A 13,172-nucleotide genomic window follows, 5' to 3' on the forward strand; every position below is an offset into this window, starting at 1 on the left:
AAAATGAGAAAAGATACAACCTTCAAATATTTTTGGTTGCATTATACATGAAATTGCGCACATTTTCATATATAAAACATTATGTAACGGCTAATTTAAAATGGTGCAAACATTACCACAATCGCACGTATGATTTTTTCGGAAGAGTTACCGCGCGGACGTAAAGAAAATGTTATTTTTTTCATAAATTCACCATAAATCGAAATATTGTGCTAGAGACTTCTAATTTATTGCAAAATGAAGTTAAATGCTTGAATATTACTAGAATATAAGCGTTTTAGCTTACAATTGCGTTTTTTGACCATTTCGGTAGAGTCAAAGTTGACCGAAGGTTGAAAATTTGTCACTTAACATTTTTTATATGAAAATATTTCAAAATTGATAAAAGCTACAACCATGGGTTGTTTTTAGTTGTATTGTGCATGAAATTGCGCACATTTTCATATGTAAAACTTTATGTAACAGCTAATTTAAAATGGTGCAAACATTACCACAATCGCATGTATGATTTTTTTCGGAAGAGTTAACGCGCGGACGTAAGGAAAAAGTTTTTTCATAAATTCACCATAAATCGAAATATTGTGCTAGAGACTTCCAATTAGTTGCAAAATTAAGGTAAATGATTAAATATTACTAAAATATAAGAGTTTTAGCTTACAATTGCGTTTTTCGACCATTTCAGTAGAGTCAAAGTTGACCGAAGGTTGAAATTTTGGCACTTATCGTTATTTATATGAGAATATCTCAAAACTGATAAAAGCTACAATCATGAGTATTTTATTGTTGTATTCTACATAAAAATGTGCACATTTTCATATATAATACTCCATGTAACGGCTAATTTAAAATGGTAAAAAAATTATGTCAAAGTGACGAAATAATTTCCGAGATGTGTCACAGATACTTTTTAGTGCGGCAAGAAAGAAATTCGCGCTTGCGCGCCTGCGTAACGATTGTAAACAAAACAACACCTTGATCCGTGAACTCCCAGCATCCCCCAAGGCGCGTGATTCAAGAGTTTTCGGCTGGTAGGCCTAAAAATATTTTTACGCGAATTTTTAAAAAAACTTTTGTATGTCGACGTAAAATACGTCCAGTCGGCACCCGAGAGACAAAAAATGTCGACGTAAAATACGTCCAGTCGGCGTTTAAGGGTTAAGGTATTTTTACGGCACAATTTTCAGTTAACAGTGCCATTAACACCGTTATGTCTAATGAGTACATACATTTGTGGAAAAACCGTTCAGACCTTAAAGGTTATGCAAATGATATTAAAAAATTTATTGAGAATTATTACATAGGTATAAGGGTAAACTATATGCACCTGACGCTGTTCTATCCCGAAAATACGAAAATATAGTTAAATAAGTGCAAATTCAGCTATGGATGTGTCAGTTTATAAATGTTTATGCTTTTATGTTTAAAATGTGTATGAAAATGTAATACATATAGGGTACGTATTTTTATTTCTGCACATAAATATCATACAAAGGCAGCTTATGAAACTGCCATCCAGTTATCAAAGAGGACATTTTTTCATGTTCGTTCTTGTGAGCCGCCGCCTGCTGCTCTTCCGAAAATATAGTTAAAAAAAGTGCAAATCTAGCATTGATGTGTCGATTTATAAATGTTAATGCTTTTATGTTTAAAATGTGTATGAAAATGTATTATGTATAGGGTATTTTTTTTCAGCACATAAATATGATACAAAGGCAGCTTTTGAAACTGCCCTCCAGTTATCAAAGAGGACGTTTTTTCTAGTTCATTCTTGTGAGCCGCCACCTACTGCTCTTCCGAAAATATCATTAAATAAAGTGCAAATTTAGCGATCGATGTGTAGATTTATAAATGTTCATGCTTTTATGTTTAAAATGTGTATGAAAATGTATTACGTATAGGGTATTTTTATTTCTGCGCATAAATATGATACAAAGGCAGCTTTTGAAACTGCCCTCTACGTTATCAAAGGATGTTTTTTCATGTTCGTTCTTGTTCGTCGCTGCCTGCCGCTCTCCTGCCAAGCTTGGTCGATGAGTCGGATACAAATGACGATGTCGAAATGTTCCTTCCAAAATTGACGCAAGGTGAGGTTTGTGGTATCGGTGATGTCGAAACATCTCTTGAAAAGATGTTTCGTGTACAGCTTCTTAAAGTTCGCTATCACTTGCTGGTCCATGGGCTGGAGGAGAGGGGTGGTGTTGGGCGGAAGAAAAAGAATCTTGACGAAGGAATACTCCGCTAGGATATCTTCCTCGAGGCCAGGAGGGTGGGGAGGGGCATTGTCCAACACCAGCAGACATCTCAGGGGGAAGCGCTTCTCTTCCAAAAATTTCTTCACTGTCGGGCCGAAACACAGATTTACCCACTCGGTGAACAAAAGCCTCGTTACCCAGGCTTTTGCATTAGCCCTCCACATCACTGGAAGCTTCTCCTTCAGCACTTTGTGGGCCTTGAAGGCTTGAGGAGTCTCTGAATGATTCACCAGTAGGGGCTTCACCTTGCAATTCCCAATGGCGTTGGAACAAAGTGCGAGCATGAGCCTGTCTTTCATAGGCTTATGCCCAGGTAGCTTCTCTTCCTCCATGATGTACGTCCGACGAGGCATTTTTTTCCAAAAAAGGCCAGTCTCATCACAGTTGAAAACCTGCTGAGAACTGTAGCCTTCCTTGGTCATCATCTCGTCGAAAGTCTTCTTAAATGCTTCGGCCGCTTTTGTGTCCGAGCTGGCAGCCTCCCCATGACGCACCACCGAATGGATGCCAGTTCGTTTACGAAATTTCTCGAACCAGCCATGCGAAGCCTTGAACTCTGGGGTTTGCGTTGAAGTCCCTTCCCCTCCATCGTCTTCCCCCGTCGTAACCTGGGGACCTCCTGCATTTATAAATGGTAATCATATTTTTTTCCATTTCTGATGGTTGCATACTAAACTTCAGGCAATGACAAAAAAAAGGAGCCAGAAATGAACTCTTAATCTTGAAAACTAAGTGAGCTGTGATTTTTTGACAAAAAAAATTTTCGGCTTCGGCACTCACTCCGAGACCCCCTCGGCATACGGGAGAAGATTTTTATTAGTATACCCCTTCGGCATTAAAGGGTTAATAGTTTTACCACAAAAAGTGCATTCAGTCATGAAAATTATATGAAAATAGTCATTTGTGAATATTTCCTAAGAAAACCTTACTTTTAATGCTTTGGGTGCATTGAAAACTATGTACATAAACTGCATTCTTAAGGCATTTTTCATCAAAAAAACCTTCAAATATTGATTATTTTGCTTTTTTGGTGTCATATTTCATCTCCCAGATGAGCGTTGTAGGCGTCGTAACCCTGGAACATGCATCGTAACCCTGGAACAGGCTTCGTAACCCTGGAAATAACGTCTATTGACAAGCATCGTAACCTCGGAACGTCGTAAGCCGACACCATCGTAACCCGGGGACTGCCTGTAATACGATATATGATAGCGCAAAAACAAAATTTCATATATAATTGTATTCAAATCGAGCTGTGAGCAAAACGGGTAAGGCTAACAAGTTAATTTTTTTTCGTTGTATTGTACACTAAATTGCAATCATTTTGGTATATAGCACATTGTAAAACGATCAAAGCAACACAGAGAAAATATTATCACAAAATGAAGCATGAATTCGTAACACGTGGACGTAAAAAAATGTTTTTTCAAAAATCCACCATAAATCTAAATATTGTTCTAGACTTCCAATTTGTTTCAAAATGAAGATAAATGATTGAATATTACTAGACTGTAAGAGTTTTAGCTTACAATTGCAGTTTTCGACCATTTCAGACGAGTTAAAGTTGACCTTATGTCTAATTTTTTTAATATATATTTTATATGCAAATATTTCGAAAATGAGAAAAGCTACAACCTTCAATTATTTTTTGTTGTACTCTACATAAAATTGTGCATATTTTCATATATAAAACTCTATGAAATGCCTAATATGAAACGGAGCAAATATTCCGAGAATGAGACTCACGCATTTCGGAGATTTGAGGCGGAGAATCCGTGCGCTGAGGGAAGGAAAGTTTTTATTTTTTAAATTCACCATAAATCTAAATATTGTGCTAGAGACTTCAAATTTGTTTTAAAGTGAAGATAAATGACTGAATATTACTAGAATGTAAGAGTTTTAGCTTACAATTGCGTTTTTCGACCATTTCGGTAGAGTCAAATTTGACCAAATGTGGTTTTTTTCTATTTATCGTGATTTATATGCAAATATTTCAAAAATGAGAAAAGCTACAACCTTCAAATATTTTTTTTTGTATTCTACATGAAATTGCACATATTTTCATATATAAAACTTTATGTAACGGCTAATTTAAAATGGTGCAAACATTACGACAATCGCACATATGATTTTTTCGGAAGAGTTACCGCGGATGTGTAAGGAACATTTTTTTTTTTTTTTCAGAAATTCACCATAAATCGAAATATTGTGCAAAAGACTTCCAATTTGTTGCAAAATGAAGGTAAGTGATTGAATATTACTAGAATATAAGAGTTTTAGCTTACAATGGCGTTTTTCAACCATTTCGGTAGAGTCAAAGTTGACCGAAGGTTGAAATTTTTGCACTTGTCGTTATTTATATGAAAATATTTCAAAACTGGTGAAAGCTACAACCATGGGTTGTTTTCAGTTGTATTGTACATGAAATTGCGCACATTTCCATATATAAAACTTTATGTAACGGCTAATTTAAAATGGTGTAAACATTACGACAATCGCACGTATGATTTTTTCGGAAGAGTTACCGCGCGGACATAAGGAAAAAGTTTTTTTCATAAATTCACCATAAATCAAAATATTGTGCTAGAGACTTCCAATATGTTGCAAAATGAAGGGAAATGATTGAATATTACTAGGATATAAGAGTTTTAGCTTACAATTGCGTTTTTCGACCATTTCGGTAGAGTCAAAGTTGACCGAAGGTTGAAATTTTGGCACTTATCGTTATTTATATGAAAATATTTGGAAACTGATAAAAGCTACAATCATGAGTATTTTTAGTTGTATTCTACATGAAATTGCATACATTTTCATATATAATACTCCATGTACCGGCTAATTAAAAATGGTGCAAAAATTATGTCAAAGTGACGAAATAATTTCTGAGAAGTGTCACTGATACTTTTTAGTGCGATAAGAAAGAAATTCGCGCTTGCGCGCCTGCGTAACGATTGTAAACTAAACAACGCCTTGATCCGTGAGCTCCCAGCATCCCCCAAGGCGCGTGATTCAAAAGTTTTCGCTTGGTAGACCTACAAGTATTTTTCCGTGAATTTTTAAAAAAACTTTCCTATGTCGACGTAAAATACGTCCAATCGGCACCCGACAGACAATTTATCTCGACGTAAAATACGTCCAATTGGCACCCAACAGACAATTTATCTCGACGTAAAATACGTCCAATAGGCATTTAAGGGTTAAAAAACTACTCTGGTATAAGCAATTTTAGGTTTTGTTTTATTCTAAATATCAAAATTTGCAGTTCTAAGCATTATTCGAGGGGTTTCAAGTCTTCACAGATTTTAGCTATTCACGGGAGTCTGGTAACCATCCCCCATGAATACATGGGGTCTATTGTAATCACTTGACTATTTCTATTCGCTGCATCCCTTTCTTATTGGTCCTATGTAGTCACTGATTTAGTTAGCCTGTTGCAAAGGCTCCCTATGGAGCCCAGCCATTGATCTAGTCAATCAAAAGAAACTAACCCTTGGACCCAACAAGATCGTGGCTGGCACACAACGGTGGCGACCTTGGCCAGGATTCCTTAGTCCCCTGATACAAGCAGCAACCTAAAGCTCCCCTTGAAATTTGAAATTTATACATTCAGGAAGAGTAACTTTAAAATGATACATTTAGCATTTAGCACACTCTTATGATCACTCATAAGGATTCTAAAACCTGTTGACCACAGTGCTCACAATAGTAAGTATTTTCTAGATTTTAGCATTTACGTATTTGAGTATTTTAATGCTGTGTGCTTTGCTGCATTAAAAGTGTCTGATGTTCTTTTATTCCCTCTTCATTAATGAGAAGGGTAGTGGCCATTCACCTAATCCTCTCCACTCGCGAGAGGTTAGTTGCCAGTCACACTAACTTGCTGCTTTTAACTGTGTTAATTTCAATGTACGTCAAGACATTGCACCTCTAGTACTTCTCAAAGTAAACTTAAACTGTTCATAACTAAGTGCATTGTGTTTTAACAAACAGGAAAGTTAAATTTCGAAGAATATAATACATTCAGTAAATCTTCAGAGTGAGATATTCCCTTCTGGTAACCCGCGCTGCTGTCTCGCTGGCTCTCAACCACCACCACCCCAGTTTAATCATTCATAATGTTCCAACTAGCCACTTTTGGTCACCTATTTTATCATTCTCTTAGCATTTGCTGATTGAATGACTCATTCTGAATTATAACATGCTTGTCTTTGTTTAACTCAGAACTATTAAATCTAAGTTCGCTTAAGAATTAACATAAATAGCGCAAAATAATTTCCTTAGTAAATCTGTCAACCATGATAAGCAGTGTTATAGTAAGCTTATATCACATCAACCTGGACTTTGACAGTTGTGCTGTCTGCTTAAAGTACAGTTACTTTCACTATTGCTTATTTTTAAATTTTGCTATTCCTCGTTAAGGACGTTTTTGAGGGAAGTATGCTTTTATTAGAGGATCACATTAAAACTTTATTCATATTTCTCACTGGATTTTATTAAATACTTTTAAGAAAAGATAAATAATTGTTATACACAATTCATACAAGGAATATAAAACTCCTGGTACGGCTATAGTCATACCAAGTGGTTAGATGCCAGCACACCAGTGAAACTAGCACCAGGCACTTGACCATCTTTGGATTAAGGTCAGTTCAAGGCCAGGGTCTTTTATGACTCATTTCATCCTTCACTGCACTTTTCTTTTTGACTTTTGGCTTGTGTCTATTCAACACATGCCCATTAGGAATTACTAAAGGGATTTTGTCGAAAACCATGTTCCACATCTGGAACACCACCACTCCTCCACAGTCACATCTTCTTTGAGTGCCACCACCGCTGACACTCTCATCTGCAGTCGCTTCTCCTTTGAGTGCCACCATTGCTGACACTCCTCCGAAGTCACATCTTCTGTGAGTGCCACCATCACTGACACTCTTCAGTAGCTGCATCTCTTGTGAGTACCACTGCCCTGGCTAAACCTCCACCAGCTGATCTCCTTACACACACATTAGTGCTTTACTGACAATCAGTCGTGCTTTGACAGATCTGGTTCATCCAGTCTCCTAGTACCGGAGCACCAATAGTATGGTCACTTATATAGAAGAATACCATTTCTTCCAGGACCTTTGAATAGAAAGAATCTACGAGGAGATAGCCTGACCACCCAAGTAGAGACCCAGATGGCTTGAGCCAAGGCCAAAAGAGAAGAAAGGGAACCAAAAGAGAAAGCTAAAAGAGAAGAGAAGAGAGGAGAGGCAAAGGAAAGGACAAGAGGGAAATTGAGCTGGCCTTAATCCAGCAGAAGATGGCCCTTGCAGAAGCTGGGCAACAAGCAATGATTTTCAAATAAATTGATAGCTCTGTGCCTGAACACCGAGGCAAGCATCACTCTGTATCCTTGAATAGTAGAAGATAATCCTTAAGTTTCCTTAAAAAATAAAAGGAAATCCACAATCTCAGTTAAAGGTGTTTTAGTAATAGAGATTTTATCGCTTTTGCACCAGTTTCAGAATACTGTCCACATCAGTTGACGTCTGGATTTGTAAATAGCCTTTGAAACTTCTCTCAAAAACCCTTTTGCTCTGAGGAGTCTTTCAATAGTTTTTACTCTGTCAGAGCCAGAGATGACAACTTTTGATGAAAGTAGTTGAAATACGGCTGTCTGAGAGACTTTTTCTTTTGCAGTAGAAATGTTGGATAGTCTACCAGTAGACTCATTAGTTCTGGGAACCATTCCCTTACTGGCCAAAATGGTGCTATTAGTATTATTGTCACGTTTCAATGACGATGGAACTGGTTCAATACTTCCCTGATCATTGCAAGCAGGCCAAATGCGTAGAGGAAATTGTCAGATCAATCGAGTAGCACGGCATCATTTGCCCATGCTCGAGGATCTGGATTGGGGAGCAAAAAAGCTGAAGTCTCAAGTTTTTTGACGTTCCAAAAAGGTCCAACATTGGGCCCAAAGTTTCCATTGGTCAAGACATACCAGTGGGTCTAAAGTCCATTCCGTCTGAATTACTTGGTTTCAGCAGCTCAGCTAGTCTGCCAAGACATTCATTTTCCCCTTAACAAATCTGGTGATCAACGAAGTCTGATTCTGTTTCGCCTATAGGAAGAGGTCTCTCGCCACCTTGCAGAGGGAGAAAGGGTGCTCCCCCTTGTTTGCTTATGTAGGCTAAAGCAGTTGTGTTGTCCAAGTGGACTGCAACTCCTTGATGTTTATATGTCAATGCAGTTGTTCCTTCAACCACGTCCCAGAGATTTCCTTGTTTTCTAAGAGAACTCCCCAGCCCAGATCCGATGAGTTGGAACAGAAGTTTTGGTCTGGGTTCTGAGGAAGAAGAGACTTCCCTTCTACCAACCTGTCTCTTTATTTCCACCAACACAGGTGCTTCTTGATTTCCGGGGTGATCAGAAACTTGAATGAGTTGGGATGTCTTTTCCTGTCCCATTTGTCTCTTAGGCAGAACTGAAGAACCTAGGAAGACAAACTGCTCTATTGAGGATAAAGTTCCAAGGAGATACATCTAGCTGTTCGCCATGCAATACTGAAGATTCAGGTATTCATCAATTTTCTGCAGATATGGCTCCAATCTTTATGGGGAGGGAAAAGCCTGAAAACGATGAGAGTTGAGAGTCATTTCCAAATAAAATATCTCCTGACAAAGAGCCATCTGTAATTTTTGGTGATTTACTATTACTAATCCTAGTTCCTGTGCCAGTAGAAGTTTTCCGAAAGTCCTCCATACATTATTCTTTCGATTTTGCTTGAAGGAACCAGTCGTCCAAGTAGAATGCTATGTTGACCCCCATTAGATGGAGCCAACCTGCTAAGGAAGCCAGGATGAGTGTGAAAACTTGTGGGGCAGTTGACAGCCCGAAGCATAGTGCCCGAAACTAAGAAACTTGATCCCAAAACACAAATCTTAGGAACTTTCAGGAATTCAGATGGATTGGTCCGTGGAAGTGAGCATCTTGAAGATCTATTGATACCATCCAATCCTCTTGATGGGTGGATGTTAAAATCGAATGTGTTGCTCCATTTTGAATTTCATCTCTAGGACAAATACATTCAGGGTGTTTACATCCAGCACTGATCTCCATCCCCCAGATGACTTCAGTATTACAAAGAAGCAATTGTAAAACCCCTCTGAATCTTGATCTGGGACTACTTCTATCGCTTCTTTCTCAAGAAGGAAACTTCCTCATCAAGAGCCGAAAATAGTTTCTTAATTCCTCTATCACCCATAGTTCCGTTCCTCTCTGGTCCGACTTCTCCCAAGACTGAAGGAGCCTCGTACCTACTTTTATATGGAGGACATTATGCACACTTTTTAGAGGGGGTTTTGTCATGACTTCTTAATGGACCTCGACAAGAACTGTATGTTGGCTCGAGTTCTGGCAGAAGGGCTTTGACCCCCTTCCTTGATTGAAAGCGATAGGGCTGCAAAGGAGACAAAAACTTAAAGGCTGAAACATGCGTTTCCTTAGGTCGTCTGGATGACTTTGTAAGTAAATCCTGTGTAGACTTCTGTAGTTCCCAGGAAATTCAATCCAATCTCTGAACTGATGTCACTGATGTCGTGGTGTAAGAACACCATAACTCCCTCTTCAATACTCCTATGGCGCAGAGTCAAGCCAGCTCTCTAGAGCCATTTCTAACTCCTTTATCCACACATAAAATTATTTTATGGAGACGAAAATTCAGCTGGTAAGTCAGGATATTTTTGGATTTTGCCAGCCATAGAGCCTATAGTCCAGTCAAGGACTCACAATTTCCAAGACTTTAAAAAGATTCTTAAGGAAATAGTCCAGCTCAGCTGAAGAGAACATGGTCTTGGCCGCAGAAAAGGCTGCCCTCAGGGCCGAGTCGATGAGACTAGATTAGTCCCCTTGAGAGAAGGAAGCCACACCCAAGGTAGGAACTTCTGTCACGTAGTATGAGTATCTTCTCTTTAAAAGATGAGACGATGGATAACTGAAGCTAAATTTACCGAATTCTCTCTTCTCTGACATCCATTTTTCCACTTCTTTGAGAGCCTTCCTAGCTGAAATAGAAAGCACCATCTGAGTTACATGAGCAGACTGCAGAACAACTGCTCAATTGGAGAATTGCACTGGAGATGAAGGTGTTGCATGAGAGAAGTAAGTTGGGTAGCTCTGTAGTAAATAGCTCAATAAAGCTGCATGAGCTGTAGGAAAAGAATTAACTGATTCCTGACTAGCTAAACTCTTTTTCCCTAGCAGTCGCTTTTCTCTTTGTCTTACTCTAGTTTATTCAAATGAGAGTTTAAGATTTTCCAATCCTTACTTCCCCAATCCTTACACTCATCACAAGTCTTTGTTTGTTTGGAGTTATAATGTTGCATGGAACCAGTGGTTATTCAGCAACGGGACTATCGACTTTACATGACCTCCGAAACATGTTGAACATACTTGTCCCCTGCAAGATGTACTTCACCTGTTTGCGATATAATTCCACAAAATTCAATGAAGAGAATTTCAAAACATTGCTGCTGCTCATGACCATCACCAAGAGCCAGCATAAACAAATTGGTTCTCTCTGCTCAGTTGTCCCTCTCTTTTCTGAAAATGGGAGGGGGCCATTTAACTACACTTTTAAAACAAAAGAATCGCTATTGAAGAATTTCAGATTTTTTAGCTGCCGGTACTTTTAAACTCTAAGCCATGTAATTACTTCGTAAGTTACATTTACAAAAACAGTGCTTTAATGGCATGGAAATCCATATGTCAGTTTAAAAGTTGTTCAGGAAAAACACTATGTGTAAGCATATCCATTTACCTGTTACTGTTAGTGACTTACTGCCTACCTTGTGGATGGGCAGAGCCTTATGACGTCATTTGTTTACGTCACGAATGGTTTTAGAATCCTTTTCTGTGATTTTCTCGGTTTTGGCATCGGTGACTTCATTTCACGCTATAAATATCAAAACTATCGAACTCAGGTACTAAATAATACTTGCAAAATTTAGGTAGGGTTATAAAATATACACTTGCCAACTTTCACCTTTATCCGATGCTTTGATAGAAGGTTATTGCCAAAAAACAGCATTCCATCAGCTCTGAATCCCTTAGTAGATCTCTCCAATGTGGGGAAATCTAGAATTGGCCCTAACATTTCTTGAGATCCAACTGACTGGTACGGATAATGCCTCCTTTGGAGTTTTTTAATATGAAATACTCTGTCAATGAATAAACCTTCCATTGTGTGTAACCTCTAGCATTTCTGGAAATTCATCTAAGAAGGAATTTACCCTCCCTTTGAATAATATTTATTGGACTTACATATTCTAAGTGCTAAGGCTGTATATGTATGCTTACATTGAGACTACAAAAAATATCTCATATTAAAGAATGCACAAAATGGAACTTGCTGATTACAAAAAATTTTAAATGTTGGCACTCTGTGAATAATATTATGGTTTCATCTACTGTACATTAGACACACAGCACTATATGTCATAAGAATGTTCTAAATATGTATTTTGGCTCTTCATATTAGGAAATGAATCTCAACTTATGTTGAAAGCAAACTTGCATTTTTCTACTTGTGACAACATGACATTTTCTCTGGGTTAACCTGATTAAGTACAATTTCTAAAACCTACAAGCAGCAACCCTCAAAAGAATTTTTCAAAATAGTAAGTAAAACAATTCTCTTTAATCAACATACTTTTCCTGTTGCGAAGAGTGTCGAAGAATCAGGATCATAAAAAGGAATAAGCATTGCTGGACTCACATCTATGCCCACTGTGTTGGCAGGTTTTGTTAAGTCTGTGGATTTGTAAACACTAATTTGCCTTTCTGAAACCCTGTAAAACAAAGTGTTGTGAGTTAAAATAGTAAAACAAACAATTTAGATTTTAAAAAAATTTGAAAACCTTGTAGTTTTAGAAATACCAATACTAACTGCCTACTTCAATAGTTCACACACCGAAGACCCCACCCCAAAATCCTTATAACTGCCTATTTTAATAGTTCAAACACCAAATATACTTTAAACTATCATCCCACACCAAATATGTAGTATACCTTAAAACTACCATCCTGAAACACTTCAATATAATTTCAAAGCCATCTTACAACATTACCCTTAAAAATATATATGGCTTACAGCTACTTGTTCCCCTTTAATGTATTCAGGCACCAATATTTTCTTTCAAACAGTACTATTCAGACTGTCCTGTTTTCTTTTACAGAATTTGGCATACGTATAGACTTTTAAATTCTTCAAAATCCTGCTCAACTGGGGGGTTTGAGAGTACATGAATGAGGGTGGCCAGTTCTTCTCCACCAAGGGCCCTTGCAAGGATTCTACCATCTTCGTATTCCTTCTTGATGAAGGAAACGGCACTTTCTGTCACACCATAGTGGGCTGCTACTACTTGATCATTTTTACCCTCTCTCAACATACAATAATGTTTACCTTCTCCTGATAGGTCATGATCTTCCTCTGGCACTTAGGCTCTTCTCCAGATGCTGTAGAAGAAGCAGGGCATTTGGGAGGCATCTTTGGGCATGGTTCAAAAACATATTCAAAATCTGCACTGATACGTACATACACAATACGTACAGGGAACACTAGAGACATATGTAGTTAACTGAGAAACTGGGCAGAGATGCTGGGTTATTTGCACATCACATACAGTAGAGCGAACAGCCCCTTATTTGCAGGGATGTATTACAGAACCCCTTGCAAATAGCTAAAATCCATGAATACTTAAAACCCCTTTAAAAATGCTTAGAACTGCCTATTTTGATAGTTCAAACACAAGAAAACCCCTCTAAAAATTCTTATACCTGAATATTTTAATAGTTTTAGCACAAAAAGTGCATTTGGTCATGAAACTAATATGAAAATACTTTACATAGTGAACATTTCTGTGAAAACTACTGCAA

The 13,172-nt window shown here is 37.8% G+C and overlaps 1 protein-coding gene across 5 annotated transcripts in view; it reads right to left on the reverse strand.

Moving 5' to 3' along the window:
- The window catches only part of LOC135216709 (coronin-7-like), a 502,494-nt gene that overhangs the window by 138,221 nt on the left and 351,101 nt on the right, over positions 1-13,172 (reverse strand). For 4 of the 5 annotated variants that reach the window (XM_064252162.1, XM_064252161.1, XM_064252160.1 and 1 more), the window contains one exon: positions 11,947-12,085. In XM_064252162.1, coding sequence (XP_064108232.1) covers positions 11,947-12,085 — 139 coding nt within the window. Of the gene's footprint in view, positions 1-11,083; positions 11,191-11,946; positions 12,086-13,172 lie in introns of all 5 variants that reach the window. The other variant, XM_064252164.1, reaches the window with a different exon arrangement.

Source organism: Macrobrachium nipponense, chromosome 6 (genome assembly GCF_015104395.2).
Source record: "Macrobrachium nipponense isolate FS-2020 chromosome 6, ASM1510439v2, whole genome shotgun sequence".
Lineage (NCBI taxonomy): Eukaryota > Metazoa > Arthropoda > Malacostraca > Decapoda > Palaemonidae > Macrobrachium > Macrobrachium nipponense.